This window comes from Lepus europaeus, chromosome 11 (assembly GCF_033115175.1).
Source record: "Lepus europaeus isolate LE1 chromosome 11, mLepTim1.pri, whole genome shotgun sequence".
Lineage (NCBI taxonomy): Eukaryota > Metazoa > Chordata > Mammalia > Lagomorpha > Leporidae > Lepus > Lepus europaeus.
In genome coordinates, this window is record NC_084837.1 from 23,060,131 (window position 1) to 23,080,601 (window position 20,471).

Genomic DNA, 20,471 nt, shown 5'->3' on the forward strand with positions numbered 1-20,471 from the left:
GCAGTGGGGTATACTCAGGAATGTGTACCTTGGTAGCACAAGCCAATCCAAGCACTTTTGACTGCTCTCAGACACAAGAATCGTCCGATTTTTCACTACCTTTTTCACTGATTGAGGAGCTTTTCCACGAAAATTAGTTGCAGTTACATTGAAAACTAAAGCTATTCCATAAGGTTTTGTTCTTCTCTTGGTTCTTATATTTCAGTGACATCTTGGATAAATTAGCATTTACCATAGCCCTTTATTCAAATCTATACAAGTACCAAAAATTAAACATTATGCAAAGACTATGCATATATATATATATATATATATATATATATATATAAATATATATAACAAGCTGAATTGTGTTCCCCTAAGATTCATGTTATAGCCTTCACAATGTGACTGTATTTGGACACAGGACCTTAAAGAAGTGACTAAGTTACATAAGGTTATCAGCGTAGGCCCTGATTCAGTTTGGTGTCCTTATAAGGAGATTTGGTGCAAGAGACACAGCTGTGTGTGTGCATGGGGGAAACCGTGTGAGGACACAGGAAGGCGGCTACCTGTAAGCCATGGAGAGCTTTCCAGAGAAACCAAAGCTGCTGAACCTTGGCTGGACTTCCAGGCTCCAGAACTCAGAGATCTGGTGTTGAAGCTACCCAGTCTGTGTTCTGTTGTGGGTGCCCTAGAAAACTGATAGAGTATGCTTTCCTTCCCAGGAAATTGATACATGGGTACCTCCAGAGGTAAGAACTGAGTGACAAGGGTAGATTTATTTGTTCCTTGGGCTTTATGATTTTGAATCATGTGACTAATAACTAAACAAAAAATTAACTACAATAAAAATCACTCCTAACAAAAAAAATAGCCTTGTTTGCCAAAGAACATTATCAAGAAAATGAAGACAGTCCTCGGGAGGGGAGAGAATATTTGCAAGTCATGTGTCTGATAAGATAGTAAGTGCTCTTACAACTTACAAAAAAGAAAGAAAAGAACCTACATATTTAAATGGGTAAAGAACTTGCATAGACTTTTGTCCAGATAGGATGTTCCAGAGAGCCAGTAAGCACATGGAAAGGTGCTCAGCACCATCATCTATTAGAGATGCAATTCAGAGCGACAAACAGCACTTCACACTCATAGGAGGCTGTAGGATATCTAAAAGGTGGAAAATACCCTGGGGTGTTGCTGCAGGAGTGTAACATGGGCAGCTGCTTTGGAAAACAGTTTGGCAGTTCCTCAGAAAAACCGAGGTGGCAAGTGAGCCAGCACTCCCACTCCTAGGTGTATTCTCAAGAGAACCGAAAATACGTCCACACACCAGTGTTCTCTGCATTATTCAGAATAACCTAAAGATGAAACAACCCAAATGTTCATCAGCTGATGAAAGGACAAACAAGTGGTATGTACATACAGCGTAATATTATTCAATGATAAACAATGAAGTACTGATTCATAGTGCAATATGGGTAAACCTTGAAAGCTTGCTGAGCCGTTATTGGAGTGCATGGGATAAGCCACTGTCTGCAGTGCCCACATTCCATATCAGAGTTCCAGCTGTTCCACTCTGGATCCAGTGCCCTGTTCATGCACCTGGGAAAGGAAAAGATGGCCTAAGTGCTTGGGATCCTTGCCACCCACGTGGGAGACCTGGGTGGAGTTCCTGGTTCCTGGTTTCAACCTGGCCCATCCCCGGCCATTGTGGCCAATTGGGAATGAATAAGCAGATGGAAGATCTCTGTGTCTGTCTGTCTGTCTGTCTCTCTCTAACTCTGCCTTTCATATAAATAAATTAGAAGTAAATGTCATGCTAAATGAAAGACCAGACACAAAAGACAACACATTATATGATACTTTTTATATGAAATGTAAGATAGAAAGCAGACTTGGGGTATGAGGAATGAGTGCTAATGGCTGTGGTGATTAATGGCTGTGGTGCTCTGAGATTAAATAGTGGTGATAGTTGCACAATTCAGTGAACATACTAAAAGCCACTGAATCATTTTGAAGAAAAACAGAACTAGTAAGGTTATGTCACATTCTCTGAAGCCAGCTTGAAGAGACTGACAGACCAAGTAAGGGAGACAGTTTGAGTGTTAGTAAGCATAACTGGAGTATATTGTGAAACACTTTATGTATGTTTAAATCTGCGAGTCAGTAATAACATCAAAATATATAAAACATAAAAACTCATTTTGAAAACTTTTTTAACAAACGGGAAGAACTGTTTGTACTTTCTGTTCTAGATTAACCAATCCTCAATTCTTACAGAAGCAGTTTGGTCATACCCCAAGGCAGCCAATTACCTAATATGAGAGACAGTCTCTTTCTAGAAATACAAGCTTATAAACAAATAAGTAATGGTAACATTCAGAAATCACTTTTGTAGCCGTGATAAATTAATGGACGTAAGCAGTCATCATCAGTTACTGCTGGCATCACCACAAAGAAAATCCGGCTGTGTACCTATGGAGTTGTAGTCTTGCCAGAACTCAACTTGAGTGTCTTCAAAGCCCCTTTATCTCACTACCTAATTCAGGAACTAGGGAGCAAGCATGTTAAATAACACCGCAGGGTGCAGTGATTGGGAAACTATAGAACAACAACAGCAAAAATTTACAAATGAAAAAAGAGACAAGAAAGGAACCTGTACCTTAAAAAGACACAAGAGATTACAGTGCATGGATTGTATTTGGTACTCAAAGAAGTGTGAAGAAGATGTCTAATGCTATTGTAACTGGGGAAATGACTACTAAACCACATATTTGATAAATTAAAGAATTATTTAGGAGGACAGCATTGTGGGGTAGCCAGTAAAGCCTCCTCCTGTGACACTGGCATCCTCTAGGGTCTCCAGTTATGTCCTGGCTGCTCTACTTTCAATCCAGCTCCCTGTTAATGGCCTGGAAGGCAGTTGAAGGTGGCCCAAGTGCTTGGACCCCTGTGATGGAGACCTGGTTGAAGCTTCTTTCTCCTGGCTTCAGCCTGGCTCAGCCATGGCCCTTGCAGCCACTTGGAGAGTGAACCTTTGGATGCAGGGCTTTTCTCTCTCACCACTTCTTAGTCTCCCACTCTCTCTCTCCCTCTGACTTTCAAATAAATCTTAAAAAAGAATTATTTTTTGGCATGATGATACTGAATAGGTTATATTTCCTTATCTTTTAGAAGTCTAAGCTAAACTATTGGCAATTGAAATGATGTGGTATCTGCGATTTGCTATAAAAGAAGAGGGAAGACTGTTGAAGGGAAAGCACGAGGTGGATTTGGGAATAAACTGTTCTGTATCTTGACTGTGTAGTGGTAACCACAAAGCTATACATGTGTGAAAATTCATGTAATTGACACTAAAAGAGGGAAAAAATCGTTTTGTGGTACCTAGTTTTAAAAATAGTTTTAAAATCTCATAGGGAAAGTGAGTGGAAGAATAAGTAAGATAGACCATAACTGCTAATGTTTGGAGCTTGTGATGACAGTGATACTTTCTGTGTACTAAAATTGATTACTTATAATTATTTAGAATATAATATGAAAGCCTAGAATATTTGAAATTATTGTAGGCAGCAAATCGAGAAAAAAAAATTTGTGATGAAGGTATCCTTGCATTGCAAACTTACTTAGTGTGGCAGTAATTGAAATATAATTGGATAAAGTTATGAACAGATGGAAATATTGTGATTAAAGATGTTTTAGAGCATATAAATATATATGTGAAGTTACTCAAAGTTTTGTTATTTTGTTTTCTGTTTTTTCTGTTTTGTGGTTTTTTGATAGGATGAGAGAGGCTGCAAGAAAAATAGAAGAAAGGCATTTTTCCAATCATGCAACACATGTGGAATTTCTGCCTGTTGAGTGGCGGTCAAAACTTACTCTTGATGGAGGTATATTTTGTTTAATAATTGAATGATACATAGTCATTGGCAAACAACCGAAGTAAATGTAGAAAAACACTTGTGCTTACTGGGAACAAAGTGTTTTCAATTTAGTTGTTGTGAGGTATACTTACTCTTTGTTCTAGATTATTTAAGAAAATAAAATCCATTTATTGTTAAAACAGTTACTGACATATCATTTAGACCACGATGTAGACTTCACAGGTGGCACCATTTCCTTGCATGTCCTTACTGGAGGGGAGTTGAGGTGTATGTGGAAGGAACAAAATGTTTTCTAAACCTTTTTACTCTAAAGTCATTTTCTAGTGCTTCCGTTTTCTCCTTAGTAGCTTTCATCCCCTATATTTGGAAAATAAAATTTCAGAGTTTTTATTTTCTTTTGTTGTTGTCCATGCATTCCCGAGCTAGTGAATTAGAATCTTGCATAGAATTTGTGCAATATACTTGTCAAAATCATTTTAGTTCCTTTCCTTAAAGAGCTATTAGCCAAAGTAGGTATCTTTCTTTGCACAAAGTTGTATACACTGAATATTAAAACCATAAGGTAGGGGCCAGCATTGTAGCACGGTGGGTTAAAGTCCCAGCCTGCAGTGCCGGCCTCCCATTTGGGCACTAGTTCAAGTCCTGCCTGCTCCACTTCCGGTCCAGCTCTCTGCTTGAGCCCCTGTACCCATATGGGAGTCCCAGAAGAAGTTCCTGGCTCCTAGCTTCGGATCAGCTCAGCTCTGGCCATTGTGGTCATCTGGGGAGTGAACCAGCAGATTAAAGACCTCTCTCTCTCTCTCTCTCTCTTTCTCTCTTTCTCTCTCTCTCTCTCTCTCTCCCTCCCTCCCTCTCCCTCTCCCTCTCCCTCTCCCTCCCTCCCTCCCTCCCTCCCTCCCCCCCACCTCCCTGGGCCTTTCTCTCTCTGTAGCTCTTTCAAATAAATAAAATCTTAAAAAAAAAAAAAAAAAACCATAAGGTACAATGTTCAGGATGATTATTTGTGTAACCTGGAAAATAAGAGTTGTAAAACCAGTGCCATGCGTGGAGCCCTTAACCACATACCTGACACTCTGCTCTATGCCCTTTACACAGAGAATCTCACCACATTTTCCCAAAACTCCTTGAAATACCTATTTCATTTTCTTCATTTTACTGATAAGGAAACTGAAACTGTGTAGACGGTGAATTTAAGAGAGGCAGACTGACTCTAGGTCTGAATGGTGACAGAGCTGTCACCATAGTACAAATCTGCCTCCCTGAATGATGCCCAAAAGATTCTTCCAGGTCTGTGATTCTGTCTCCTGGTCACTGGGGAATGTCAGTTACAGTTTATCAAACTTAAATGGGTCAGAAGTTGTAAAGAGTCCGCAAGGATGCTAAGGACAAGAGATTTCAGTAGCAACAGTGCATGCGTAAAGTTCTAATGTAATAACAGCACTGTCCTTTGGGCTGTCCCTGTTTATACAAATAAATTTTAGGATGCCTAGGAATATCAACATTATTATTAACATTTAGTAAAACTCTGACTTTGTAATTTCTGTTACTACTATGGTAGTTTCAGGGGCATTATAGTGAGTGAAAGAAGACCGTCTGGAGAGGTTACATAACTTATGTTTCCATTTATGTGACATTCTGGAAAAGGCAAAACCACAGAGACAGAACAGATTGGTAGCTGCCAGGTCTTCAGGGAGGAGAAGAGGGCTCCATTCGAAGGGGCCAGATGTGCTGGAACAGTGCCCTGTCCTGATCGTGGTGGGGTCAGCACTGCTGTGTTTAAACTTTAACGAAAGGATGTCTGCCTATGGCAAATAGCAGTAGTGCTCATTGATAGTAAGAACCTGAAAATACTTCCTTTAAATCAGGAACGAATTAAAGATATCCCCTCGTAAGATTTTATGTTTTAAATGTATTCCAAAGGCAGAGTGACAGAGAGAGAGAGCGATTCAGATCTTCATCTGCTGGTTCACACCCCAAATAACTGCAATGGCCAGGGCTGTGCTAGGCTGAACCCAAGAGCCACGAACTCCATCCGGGCCTCCAACATGGGTGGCACTTGAGCAGGGAGCTAGATTGGAAGGGGAGCAGTGTTGACTTGAATTGGCACTCCAGTAGGGGATGCTAATGTCACAGGCATCAGCTTAACCACTGTGCCACAGCGCCAGCCCCAACTTGTCCAATCTTAGAACTTAAACATTCTACTTGAAGTCTTAGTAGTGTAATAAGAAAAAGAAATAATAGTTGTAAGGAATCAAAAACATGTTTAGATTTGCAAGGCATATGACTGTTTACTTATATCAAAGAATATACAGAAAATTTATCAAGGTTATGAAATAGAAGATTTGTATATTAAAATAATAGCATTTCTGGCCAGCGCCGTGGCTTAACAGGCTAATCCTCTGCCTTGCGGTGCCGGCACACCAGGTTCTAGCCCCAGTCGGGGCGCCGGATTCTATCCCAGTTGCCCCTCTTCCAGGCCAGCTCTCTGCTATGGCCCGGGAAGGCAGTGGAGGATGGCCCAAGTCCCTGGGCCCTCCACCCGCATGGGAGACCAGGAGAAGCACCTGGCTCCTGGCTTCGGATCAGCGAGATGCGCTAGCCGCAGCAGCCATTGGAGGGTGAACCAACAGCAAAAAGGAAGACCTTTCTCTCTGTCTCTCTCTCTCTCTCACTATCCACTCTGCCTGTCAAAAAATATATATATATATCATTTCTGTATACTAACAGGTAACAGAATCGGCATCAAAACTATAAGATTCCAAGAAATAAATCTAATAAATGATTTTTTATATTTAGATTAAAACTACTAAAAGATAATAAATTTAACTTAAACCAAATATAGTTTTCATAGATTGAATGATTTAATATTTTGGATATTGATGCTTTCAAATTGATTTATAAATTCCATGGCACTCCAATCAAAATCTCAATAGATCTTTAATGAAACTTGACAAGTTGATTCTCAGTTATAGAAAATAATCACCCAAAGTAGCCAAGACACAGAGCAAGTATTCAAGGGTGGGGAGACATGTTCTTCCATATAGCCACACCTATTATTTAACTATTGCAATTAAGGCAGTTTAGTGTTGACACAAGGATGAACAAATGGAACTGTATACCACATTAGAGACCCTAAACAAATTTGTGCTTAATTTGGAAACCTGATATATGTCACAGCCTGGTGTGACTTCTCATTGGTGACAGGATGGCCTATTCTGTAAATAGTGCTTGGTAAAAAATGATACCTGCTTCTACATCTATCAAAGACATACTAAATGAAAGTCAAGTCCAAAAACAATTTTAGGAAAAAAATACCTGAGTATTTTTATGACCTCATTACAGGCAAAGAATTCTTAACACAAAAATACAACTATATGGGTTGATGTGGCATAGCGGGTAAGCTGCTGCCCTCGACACCTGCATCCCATATGGGCACCTGTTCCTGTCTCAGCTGCTCCACATCCAATCCAGCTCCCTACTAATGACCTGGGAAAAGCAGTCCAAGATGGCCCGACTGTTTGGGTCCCTGCCATTCACCCACATGGGAGATCTAGCTGAAGCTCTTGGCTCCTGGCTTCAGCCTAGCCCAACCCTGGCAGCTGCAGCCACCAGAAAATGGAAGATCTCTCTCTGTCTCTCCCTCTCTCTCCTTGTAACTCTTATTTTCAAATAAATAAATAAATCTTTTTTTAAAAAAAATAACAGGCCGGCGCCGCAGCTCACTAGGCTAATCCTCCGCCTTGCGGCGCCGGCACACCGGGTTCTAGTCCCGGTCGGGGCACCGATCCTGTCCGGTTGCCCCTCTTCCAGGCCAGCTCTCTGCTGTGGCCCGGGAAGGCAGTGGAGGACGGCCCAGGTACTTGGGCCCTGCACCCCATGGGAGACCAGGAGAAGCCCCTGGCTCCTGCCATCGGATCAGCGCGGTGCGCCGGCCGCAGCGCGCTACTGCGGCGGCCATTGGAGGGTGAACCAACGGCAAAAGGAAGACCTTTCTGTCTCTCTCTCTCACTGTCCACTCTGCCTGTCAAAAATTTAAAAATAATAATAATAAATAAAAATAACAGCTGCCGGCGCCGCGGCAAACTAGGCTAATCCTCCGCCTGCAGCGCCAGTACTCCAGGTTCTAGTCCCGGTTGGAGCGCCGGTTCTGTCCCGGTTGCTCCTTTTCCAGGCCAGCTCTCTGCTGTGGCCCGGGAAGGCAGTGGAGGATGGCCCAAGTGCTTGGGCCCTGCACCCGCATGGGAGACCAGGAGGAAGCTCCTGGCTTCAGATCGGCGCAGCGCGCCAGCCGTAGTGGCCATTTGAGGGGTGAACCAACAGAAGGAAGACCTTTCTCTCTGTCTCTCTCACTGTCTAACTCTGCCTGTCAAAAAAAAAATAAAATAAAGCTATAAAGTAACAGGAATGATTTGATTAAAGTGAAGGGCTTCTCTTTGTCAGTCAACTGTAGACCATCAAGAATGAAAGAAGTACAAACTGGGAAAAGATGTTGGAACAGCAACAGGTATACCACAGGTTTGACATCCAGAATGAAGAGCAGGAAACTTTAATGGGAAAGCACACACACAAGAGATGTGTGTTACAAGACGTGCAAATAAAAACCACAGTGAAATATCATGCTTAACTGTCAGGCAGAAATTTAAGAAAGTAATAAAACCATATGTTGGTGATGGGCAGCAATGAGGATTCACATTAACTACTGATGGGAATATAAATTAATACGCTTTGGAAGAGGAGTTGACATCACTTTGTAACGTTAAGTGTATGGGTGCCTGCCCTGTGACACTGCAGTAACGCTCCTATGATACACTAAGAAAACTCACCATGTGCACCAGTGACTCCAGGCATCCACGTGGATATCGCAAGGCCCAGTGTGCACAGCTCAAAAGAAAAAAGATGAAAAGAAAACAGAAAAGGAAGACAGAAAGTTGGGATTTTGACCCTTACTCCAGAATACATGGCGTGTTCTTGGTCAGGGACCCCTGAATGCTGCCAAAGCCAGGTTTTATTGATAATGGCCTTCGTTCTATGTTGTATTTTTTTTTTACTAATTTTTCTTACAGTATTTTGCAGGAAGGAAAGGTCTGCTACAGCCAAAAGTTTTGGCTTATTTTATGTGGTGTAATTTTTTGTAATTTAGGATATTCTGTAAGTTTAATTGTGTTCTTTTTGTAGACACTGTTGATTCCATTACCCCTGACAAAGTACGAGGGTTGAGGGACATGCTGAACAGCAGCGCCATGGACATAATGTATTACACCAGCCCGCTTTATAGAGATGAAGTAAGTGCCATGATGACCTCGTGTCCTTAATAGTGGAGCTGATCATTTTCAAACTAAGCATTAGGACTTTTGATAAAATTTTAACTTGTAAAGTTAATTTGTCAAATACTATCGAGCACCTTTGATACACTTTCATTTGTATAAGCTAATAAAATGACTTAGATGTGACAAAGGCAGTAACTGGTAGTGTTTATTTCAATTGATTGATGCAGACATGGGATACAGTGTAATAATTATATATATATATATATATGCAATCATTGTATAATGGTCAAATCAGGGTATCTAGCATTTCTACTTCCTTAAACACGATTGCTTCTTTGTGTTAGGAACTTTAAGACTCCTTTCTTCTATCTGTTTTTGTTACTGTTTTAAATTTATTTATTTATTATTTGAAATGTGGAGTTACAGAGGAGAGAGACAGACTATTATCTTCCACTGTTGTTTCACTTCCCAAATGGTCGCAACGGCCAGAGCTGGGTAAGGCCAAAGCCAGGAGCTCAGGATTGCATCAAGGTCTCCCATGTGGGTGCAGGGGCCCAAGTGGTTGAGCCTTCATCCACTGCTTTCCCAGGAGCACTTGCAATGAGCTAGATTAGAAGAGGAGCAGCCAAGACTTGAGCTATTGCTCATGTTGGAATGCTGGCATTACAAGGCAATAGTTTAACCTGCTGCACCACAACTTCTAGCTCTTTTTAAAATATGTAATATATTGTTAGTCATTGTTATCACCCTACCATATTGTAGAGCTTACTCTTAGGATTTCTTCTTTTTAACAACTGAATAGTATTCCACCGCATATAGTTATTACATTTTATTCATTCATCCATCAGTCAGTGGACACCTCAGTTGTTCCATACTTTGACTATTGTAAGTAGTACAGGGTGTGCAGGAATCGCTTTGATAAGCTGGTTTTATTTTATGTGGGTATTCACCCAGTAGTGCAGTAACAGGAACATCAGCCAGTTCTAGTCTTAGCTTTCTGAGGGACTGCCGTGCTGTTGTCCAGGACGGCTGAGTAACTGGCATTCTCACCAGTAATGGGTAGGGGTTCCCCTTTCTCTGCATCCTCGCCAGCATTTGTTATTTTTTCTTTTCGATTATAGCCTTTGACTGGAAGAAGGGAAAAAGGGAAAAACTGGTTCTGTCCTACACCCCGGTTCTATAAACTGAGTGGACAGAAAAGTGAAGTAGCACTGGATATAGAGGAACGGTGCACCTGCGTGGGTTTGTGTTAGGCTCTAAGCGGAGGACAGCCTGAGATCAGGAATATGAAGGGAGCAGAAGCCAGGCCCTGGCACATCCACATGGAGGAAATAGCTACCGGGTCACGCCGGTCACAGAATCTGGGGAGGCATGAAGTAGCCACCTGTGCTGGAGGTGAGCACCAGCCTCAGTGCCTTCTTTCCTTGCCTTCTAAGAGCAGCCATGAGGAGAAGCTGATTCTAACCAGCAAGGTCGGCCTGCTTGGTGAAGTGGAATACTTCCCAGTTCTGTACACTGTACAGTGGGCATTGTAGATATGCCCTAAAGGCTAGAAAATGCAACCACAATACTGCCAGTAAGCCAGGGAGGGAGAAAACTGGGACGAGGATGGCTGGCAGCAGATCCATGTGCAGAGAAAGAGAGGGGCTCATACTTATAATCCCTTTGTCCACGAACTGTTGGATGTACTCTCATACCTACACCCATACCTCTGAGAGGATATCCTGATATGTTCTAGGCTAACTTGTGCTGAGCCATGTCCCCAAGAGTAATAGGAAGGGCTTTTTTGATAGTGATGAATAGCAAGACAAACTACCAAGAGCAGAGTTTCAGATCAGGGCTCCGACCATTAACTGACAATGACTGAGGAAAGCATCACTTTCTGCTTTGCTCTCGGATCTGCAGAGATCATTATTCTCAGAATGGAACTGAGTGAAACAAGTATGCAGTAGGCAGAGGACCGATGGCTGGTTAAAGGAGACGGGAAGAGAACAGCCAGCGCTTTCGGTTCGTCGTTTGACCTAGATGATTTTACAGAAGTCACACGTGTGACTGAGATTCATCAGTGATCTTTAGCGGTGTTTCCCAAACATTACTGAGCTATCACTTTGAGTGCTTGTCAGAAATACAGGGAAAAAAGAACCCGAGGAAGGCAGGGGGTGCTGGGTTATCAGTGTGAGCTCACATTTCTAAAATGTGCATTGATGTGCATTTGCCGCTAAACAGTAGTTACCAAAGTATCCTCTGTGGGCCAGCAGCATCCTCCTCTCCTGGGAACTTAAAGAAATGCGGATCCCGGGCCCCATCGCCCAAGTTCTGGGGCCGAGCAGTCTGGTTCATGAGCCCCGAAGGGGGTTCTGGTGTGTGTGCTCTAAATAGGAGAAGCCTCACCCTAGAGCATTGGATTTTTTTTTTTTTTTTTTTCATTTGCTGAGGGAAATACTTGAACAGGTGAAGTGCAACCTTGACTTCCCTCCCTGAAGGAGAGGGGGCTTCTCGTCCTTCCTCACGCCACAGCTCGTCTTACCCTCCTCTTTTCCCAGATGACTCTTTCCTCCGCTGTGGACTTGAACTAGACCCCAGTGTTACTGCATAGAGCCCTGAGGTGTCCACAGAGTGAGCATCACCCCACCGTCTGTGTTCTGACTAACCCAGCCCAGTCACCAAGTGCTCAAACTGCTTTCAGGTTGTCAGCAGGCAAAGAATGCTCAATACAAGTTAATGGAGGCTAGTTGTTGTCAAGTTAGCAAAATTGAAAGTGGAAGCAACAGAGAAGGCAATACTTGCCTGGCAGAGTAGCTCTGGCATGTTAAGAAGTACCAAACTGAGGGGCCAGTGTCATGGTGCATCAGGGTAAGCCACCTCCTGTGACACCGGCATCCCATGAGGGTGCTGGTTTGAGTCCCGGCTGTTTCTCTTCCAATCCAGCTCCCTGCTAATGCACCTGGGAAAGCAGCGGAGGATGGCCCAAGTCTGTGAGCTCCTGCCACCCATGTGGGAGACCAGGAGGAAGCTCCTGACCCAGCCCCAGCCACTGTAGTCATCTGAGGACTGAATCATTGGATGGAACATCCTATCTCTCTGTCTCTCTTTTACTCTGCCTTTCAAATAAATAAAATACATCTGTAAAAAGAAAAAAATAGAAGTACCAAAATGAGAAATGGAGTATCAAGCAGGAAATTTATAAATAGAGTAAGCAAAGTAGGAAAAGAGACAGGATTGCCTTAAAAACTGAAGGCCCACTATGGACTTGGACAACAGGAGAACTTTGTGGCATATTTTAGAAGTATTTCTCAAGGCTTGATGTTAAAGAAGGCAGTTTTACAGAGAAAAGTTACTAATACCAGTCACATTATCAACCTCTGAACTTAAAAGAATCCCTGCTTTACAGCCATGGAAATCAACTTTTTCATACCTTTGTCACTAACTTAATGGCAATTTTGAAATGTCAGATCAATATTGGCTTTTTCTTCCATTATGCAATTTCATTACATTACTCTATCTAAATGCATAATAATATATAACAGTACATATATTATCATGAACTCATAATATTTTTCTAAAATTTAATATGACTGAAAGCCATTGTGTACAAATATTTAGAATTGTATATGAGTAAGTTATAATGAAGAGATTTCCAGGGATCTTTGGAAATCTTACTGGAATCTGAATATAAATATTTTAATCTGTGAAATTGCTAGCTCATTTACATGGTTTAAGGATATGAAATATCCATGTGGGTATACCAACCTATATTTTTTAGTGATGATATGAACTAGAATATATATATATGTATATACATATATATACCTTACTTCATTTGCACAAGGTTTTAAAACATCTCAGTTTATCTTGGTATAAAGTAGGTATATTTGATAAATAATAAACATTTTTCTTTCATAATATATCTGAGTATAGAAATAAAGTTACAACACTCAGGATAACTCTAATATGATAATATTTTCTCATTTCAAACAGCTAGTTAAAGGCCTTCAGCAAGAGCTGAATCGATTATATTCCCTTTTCTGTTCTCGGAATCCAGACTTTGAAGAAAAAGGGGGTAAAGTCTCCATAGTGTCACATTCCTTGGGCTGTGTAATCACTTACGATATAATGACTGGCTGGAATCCAGTTCGGCTTTATGAACAGTTGCTACAGAAGGAAGAAGAGCTGCCTGATGAGCGATGGATGAGCTATGAAGAGAGAAATCTTCTTGATGAACTGTATATAACAAAACGACGGTAAAATATCCTGACCTTTTCCGAGAGTTCAGTGTTTGTAATTGAATTACTGGAAATGTTAGGAGATGAAAACCTTAAAGCTTTTCATGCTAAAAAGCACATTGTTTTTTTGTTTTTTTGTTTTTTTGTTTTTATTTGACAGGTAAAGTTATAGACAGTGAGAGGGAGAGACAGACAGAAAGGTCTTCCATCCATTGGTTCACTTCCCAAATGGCCGCTATGGCCGGAGCTGCGCCGATCAGGAGCCAGGTGCTTCTTCCTGGTCTCCCATGCGGGTGCAGGGGCCCAAGCACTTGGGCCATCTTCCACTGCCCTCCCGGGCCACAGCACAGAGCTGGACTGGAAGAGGAGCAACCGGGACTAGAACCCAGCGCCCATATGGGATACTGGCGCCACAGGCAGAGGATTAACCAAGTGAGCCACGGTGCCGGCCCCAAAAAAAGCACATTGTTTACGATAGGAAGATTAGTAAATAACATGCCCAATTAAGCTAGAGACTTAATTTTCATGCTAATTATGTGAGTTTTCCCAAAACATAAAATAAATAGCTTTGTTATCCTCCTTTTTTTTCCTTTACCTTTTCTTCACAATTTGTTAGGAATGAAATCTAACTCGTATTCCAAACTGAGTCACTACATAGAATCCTTATGAAAATGCTTGCCAGTTTGTAATCGTTTTTACTTTACTGATCTTTAGATGTGGTTCTCTTCTTTATTACTTTTATTCTTCTGAAAATAATTTTAAAACTTTTTTTTCTTAACACATAGTTTTAACATATTTTAAATATGTATATTTACAAATATAAACATAGATTTTAATAATAGTTTTTATAGTTATTTGATAATTTTTTACCCTCCTAATCCAAATTTTAATTCTTTGCTACATTCCCATCTTCATCTGTAGTTGTAACATGCCCTATCTTTGTCCTTTAATGACATAAGTTAATCTGCTCAGTTCTGATAGAACACTGAAAAAAAATCATTATTTTTGATAGTATAACTGTGTTATATAAAAACAGCCAAAGTAATTGACTAAATATTAGGAAGCCTTGGTTTTGTTTTAGTCTTGTAGAAGTTATATAGGGACTTCATTTACAATCTTAAGTACCATAGGCTAGATAAATAAATATAGTATCAAGATAATTGACAGCTTTGAAGGAAAATGTCATGTTTGGTAAGCTGTAGAGCAGCACCTGTAAGTCCAGTAAAACTTTGTTTTTAAGAGCAGCTCTTTAATATTTATATATCTATTTATTTATTTGATAGGCAGATTTACAGGGATGGGGGGCAGAGAACAAGGGAGAGAGAGATCTTCCATCTGCTCGTTGACTCCCCAAATGGCTGTAATGGCCAAAGTTGGGCCAATCTGAAGCCAGGAACAGGAGCTTCATCTGGATCTCCCACGTGGGTGCAGGGGCCCAAGCACTTGGGCCATCTTCCACTGCTTTCCCAGGCTATGGCAGACAGCTAGATCGGAAGAGGAGCAGCCAGGATTCAAGCCGGCACCCATATGGAATGCTGGTGCAGCAAGCAACAGCTTTACCCACTATGTCCCCATAAAACTTTTTTTTAGAAACACTCTTGGAAAATGAATGGTAGCATTAAAAAAATTATTTCTATTGTTTATTAGATGTAAGTAGACATGGAACATGGTAAGGAGAAATATATGAAATAACCCAAATGTCCATCAACAGAGAAGGGTTAAACTGGTTCCTTGTATGATGGATGGTTACACAGTTGTTATAAAAGTCAAAATTGATCAGGAAACAATAAAATGACTCATTTTTAATAAATTTATTTATTTATTTGAAAGTCAGAATTACACAGAGGGGGAAGGAGAGGCAGAGAGAAAGGTCTTCCATCCGCTGGTTCACTCCCCAGTAGGCCACAACAGCCAGAGCTGTGCTGATCCAAAGCCAGGAGCTAGGAGCCTCCTCCAGGTCTCCTATGGGGGTGCAGTGGCCCAAGGACTTGGGCCATCCTGTATTGTTTTCCCAGGCCACACAGAGAGCAGGATCAGAAGTGGTGCAGCCGGGACTCGAACTGGCACGGCACTGCAGGCAGCGGCTTCACCTGCTACACCACAGCGCCTGCCCCAATGATTCATTATTAAATATGGAAAACAGAAAAACATTTTTCAGAAGAAAAGAAAGCAGACAAGACTATATTAAGCATTTGTTGTGTTTGTATATATGTTTAAGGTATATGCTTCACGTTTTACTAAGGTATTTTTTCTTTTAATGAAGCTATTTACAGAGAAGTAGGCATTTAGTTAATAAGCCTGTGCTCCACCTCCCAGTGCCTGAGATCCACTCCTGTCTCCCGCTCCTGACTCCAGCTTCCTGCTAACACAGACCCTGTGAGGCAGTGGTGATGGCTCAAGTGATTTGATTCCTGCTGCAAGGAATTTTCCCCATCCATGTAGGAGATCTCAAGTTCCCAGCTCACAGCTTTCAGAGTTAAACCAGTGGATGGGAGCTCTCTTTGCTTCTCAAATAAATGATTTTTTTTTTTTTTTTTAGTAAAAGCTGTTAACATCAGAACTTGTGAGGGGTGCAGATGATTTTTAAAATTGCTTTATAAGTTTTTACAAACATCCTGTGGAATGGCAGGTACATTTGATTAATACTGCCAATAGGGAGTAAGTGAGGGATTCATAATGGGCCATCATGTGCTTTTTTTATACTTTAGTAAATGTCTAATTTGTGGAACTATAAATGTGCATATACAAACTACAAAGGTGTGTGTATATAAACGTATAAAGATTGTGTGTATGTAATCTACCACTTCCTAGGCTGAGGGAAATAGAAGAACGGCTACATGGACTGAAGGCATCATCTGTATCACAAACACCTGCCTTAAGATTTAAGGTAAGGAAGGAGGGATCAGTTTTCTGTTATTTATCTGTTTTTTTAAATATCATTTGAAGCATGTCTTTAGAATTCAATGAAAGTTGAATTATTGTTCTTTCAAATGAATATTGATTATATATATTGTGTGTTAGGCATGGCTGGTTTCTAGGTTTTTCAAGGGGTAAAAAAAATGGACAGGACAGTTCCCCAGCCCTGGGGATATTATTGCACAGACTGTGATGCCACTAACAGCATGCAGAGTGGCGTCTTCACAGAAGAGGGAGACTGTAATTTTGTCTGTAAAGGTTTACAAAGGAAGGACATTCCTACCTGGTCTTAGTCAGTTAGATGCCATTGAGTGACAGAAAGGAGAAATCCTTTTCCATGTCAAAGGGCAGCATAAACACAGGTCTGAAGGGACATTAACTTCATGGGACCTCCCAAAGCACCAAGGAAGAAAAACAGAGACAGATCTAGCAGATATTTAGTGCTGGGAGTTAACCAACCCTAGTGATCAAGTGTTTTGTCAGTGCTGAGAAAAAAGAAGTGGAAGAATATCAGTGATGATCTCAGGGCTGGAGAGCTGCCATTTGAATCCATGGAAAGTGTGTGACAGAGCCCAGGAGGTGGACAGGGCTAGTCCTGAGCAGGATGAGCAAAGCCATTCGGCTGAAATACGCAGGACTTGGGGCAGGGGGCTGTGGGAGAGCAGGAATAATTGGAAGTGGGCGATGGGAAGCCTGTCAGGGGGTTTGAGTGCCAGCTGGAGCAGCTGGAGGCAGAGCTGGAGTTCAGGAAACCATAGGAGGGCAGAGCGGGTCAGCAGCCGGGCTGAGCCTCAGGGGACTTCTCAGCAGGAAGTGGGGGATGCCGCAGGTTCCCTGCGCTCACTTCCTGTTGAGTGCACGCTCCTGTCTAGTCTGCTTTGTTACACCTTCTTGAAATGTGTTTGTTTCATCACAAGAATTTACCACAGATTTTAAGATGCCGAATTGGGTATAGTTCTTGGCATCCTCTCTACCATCATTGTTATGTATCATCGATGCTAAATTTATAGTATTGATATGGTAGAAAAATAAAGTTTTATTTTCTGTTATGGATTTGTTACTGGAGACTTGAGTGTTAAACACTAAGTATATTAAGGGTCTTGAAATTCAGTATCTCATTACTAGAACTTACACAATATGAGTAGGTAGCCTTCTGATGCATAGTCATATAATCTAATGGGTGGGTTAATTGTCATTTAATTGGTCAGAAAAAAATTAAACATCTGAAATTTAGAAAGGAATACCTGACAGAACTGTTAAATTAAAGCTTGGAAATGCAGGGTTTAATACCTAGGAATCCAAGGTTCTAAAGGGAATGAAAGTCTTCGTGCTTGTTGACCAGAAGATGGATTTACTGTCAGACCGCAGGTGTTAGTGGTGGGCGTTAGCCTAGCCGTTAAGATGCCCACGTCTGGTACTGAAGTGGCTGAACTCATGTGCACGCTGTGCTCCCAGTTCCAGCTCGTGCACACCCTGAGAGGCAGCCGCTGACAGCTCACCTTCCTGGGTGGCTGCCACCCATGTGGGAGACCCAGATTGAGTTCCAGCTTCCCGGCTTCGGCCTGGCCCTGCCTTGGCTGTTTTCATTATTTAGAGAATGGTCCAGCAGAAGGAAAATTTGTGTATGTCTCTCTTTCCCTCTCCTCTTCTCCCTTTGTTTCTCTCTCTCTCTCTCTCAAAAAAAAAAAAAAAAAAAGTATATTGACAAACATTGGTATGGAGAATAGGAAACTTTTATTCTGATCATGAGGCTTTGCCAGCAACTTGTTACGTAACATAAACTAAATCATTTAATGTTTCTGAATTCACCTGTTTATTTACATGTCTGAGTGACAGGGTTAGACTAGATGTCTAAAGCTCTGTTTCACCTTTAAAATAGTTAGATATAAATATCACTAAAGCAGGCATCACTCTTACTGGAGAACTAATAAGTCCTTTGTGGTTTTTTTCTATCAAGCTGTAATCTCATCACAGATAAAGTTGTTTATTCCAAGAATAAAAGAATTTAGCAAATATTAAAGTGCCAAATCAGTACATAAAGCATTTTACTAGGAGTGTGTGTGTGTGCGCACGCACTTGTATCAAGCAGAAAGAATTTGCAGAACTTTCCCCCATTTCTAACCTTTCTGCTTTCCTCAGTGTTTTCATCATAATTTAATAGTCTTCAGCCATCAAGCATGTTGAAGTCCCACAATCCTTTAAAAATTTGCTTTTCTCAAACCTTTAACATAGAGGTACTATTTCAAAATACATATTTTTTTTTATTTTGAGAAAAAAGAAACTTTCTAGAGTTGGGTAGGAAAATGGTAAAAGTCTATAAAATTAGATGCAAGGATGGAGTTAGAACACAGTCCGAATACAGGTGATGAGGTAAAGTGTCAGACTCTTAAACAGTGACTTTCTGATGTCGGGGTAAAAGAGAAGGGTGAGTTTGGGTCCCACTCACCAGAATGGGACATGTGAGGCAGGATGGATCTAAACGAGAAAGTTGTTAAATTCTGTGCACAGTCTGATGGCCGCCCTGTTTTCTCTGGAGCCCTCTCCTCCCTCAGCTTCTATGGCAGCACGTTATCCAGGTTCTTTTTCTCTCTTCATGCTCCCTCCCGTAGCCCTGCCTCCTCCACTTGCTGCTTAAGTGCAGCCGTTCCTCCAGGTTTTATATGAAGCCCTCCTGTCATTCCACACACCTGTTAGGCAAGCTTACTCATTCTTTTGGTTCTGTGTGTCACTTCCATGATGACAACACATACATTTGGATGATGACATTTCTAATTCTGTCTCATACCCTAAATTTTCCCCTACATGTTACAGATACTTCAATTTTATTATGAACAAAACAAGATTTACATAGAGTTTCTTATGACAGCTAATGGACCAGTCAGCCAGACCCAAATCTTGTGAATTGTCTCTTTATTCATTGAAGTCTAACTTTCTTATTCAAAACCTTAAGATTCTGAATATCACTATTCCTAGCTGCATTTTCCCCACACCCGGGTTGTCCGCCATCTCAGACTCTCTCTGTTGTCTGAAACCTGCCATAGTCTTTTCTGTGTGTCCATCGGTGCGCATGGTGCAGTCAGCCTGGAATGCCATCCTTCCCAGCCTCAGCTGTGGAAATGCTGTTCGTCTTTTCTGGGTGAATGCAGGTGCTGTCCCCTCTGGAACTGCCTCAGAGCCAGAGCGGATTATTCCTTCCGTCACTGTCTTTCCCTTTGTTGCGCACTTGCTTTATTCTGTCTGCCCCACGGGGTGGTAAACTGTGCATGGATGCTCTCCCTTAGTGTCCTTGCTGGCCTGCACTGTCCATCACAGCAGCTAGGCTGTCACTTCACACGGAAGAATGGCTATATAAATCTTGGATAGTGTGCAGGATCCCTTAGGCAAGGAGATGACTTCCTTCTCCCTTCTCTTCTCTCTCTTTTCATTTCCAACTTCCATTAAATGTAAAGATACTCATGTTCTCCTGGAACTTAGTCATTTATCTCTGAAACAATTCACAGTAGGCATATAGTTACCAAGTGATTCAGATAACATCTTGACAAAGCTCATTTAAAAAAGACAAACACACTTGGAGTTGATGTTGTTTATATTTTATCATCTAATAAGTTATGGCCAAATCCCGTTGAAAAATAACAACCCAGGTAGGCACTGGCATAGCAGTTCAGACACTGCTTGGGATGCCCACGCTCCCTATCGAAGTGCCTGGTTCAAGTCCCAGTTACTGTGCTTCCAATCCAGTTTGCTGCTGATGCACAGCCAGGGAAGTAGCAGATGGTGGCTCAAGTGCTGGGAGTCCCACACTGAATCTCAGCCTCCTGGCTTTGGCCTGTGCCAGCCCCGGCTGCTGCAGGCATTTAGACAATGAGCCAGTGGAAGGAAGACCTCTTGTCTCTGTCTCTGCCTTTCAAATAAATAACTGGTATGTCAAGGTTATTTGAAGTAATTCTGTTTAAAAATTTAAAAAAATAACAGCCATTTTTAATTTCATCATTTTAGGTTGAGAATTTCTTCTGCATGGGCTCCCCACTAGCAGTTTTTTTGGCATTGCGTGGCATCCGCCCAGGAAACACTGGAAGTCAAGACCATATTCTGCCTAGAGAGATTTGTAACCGGTTACTAAATATCTTTCATCCTACAGATCCAGTGGTGAGTTGCAATGGAGACTTTATTTCCCTCATTCAGTTGTTCCTAAAGGAATATGTGAG

General features: G+C 41.5%; 1 protein-coding gene across 8 annotated transcripts in view; it reads left to right on the forward strand.

Annotated features, from left to right (window-relative positions):
* DDHD1 (DDHD domain containing 1) overlaps positions 1-20,471 on the forward strand; it is an 85,786-nt gene that overhangs the window by 52,291 nt on the left and 13,024 nt on the right. For all 8 annotated transcript variants that reach the window (XM_062205118.1, XM_062205110.1, XM_062205112.1 and 5 more), the window contains 5 exons: positions 3,760-3,866; positions 9,036-9,142; positions 13,106-13,368; positions 16,162-16,237; positions 20,263-20,412. In XM_062205118.1, coding sequence (XP_062061102.1) covers positions 3,760-3,866; positions 9,036-9,142; positions 13,106-13,368; positions 16,162-16,237; positions 20,263-20,412 — 703 coding nt within the window. The remainder of the gene's footprint in view (positions 1-3,759; positions 3,867-9,035; positions 9,143-13,105; positions 13,369-16,161; positions 16,238-20,262; positions 20,413-20,471) is intronic.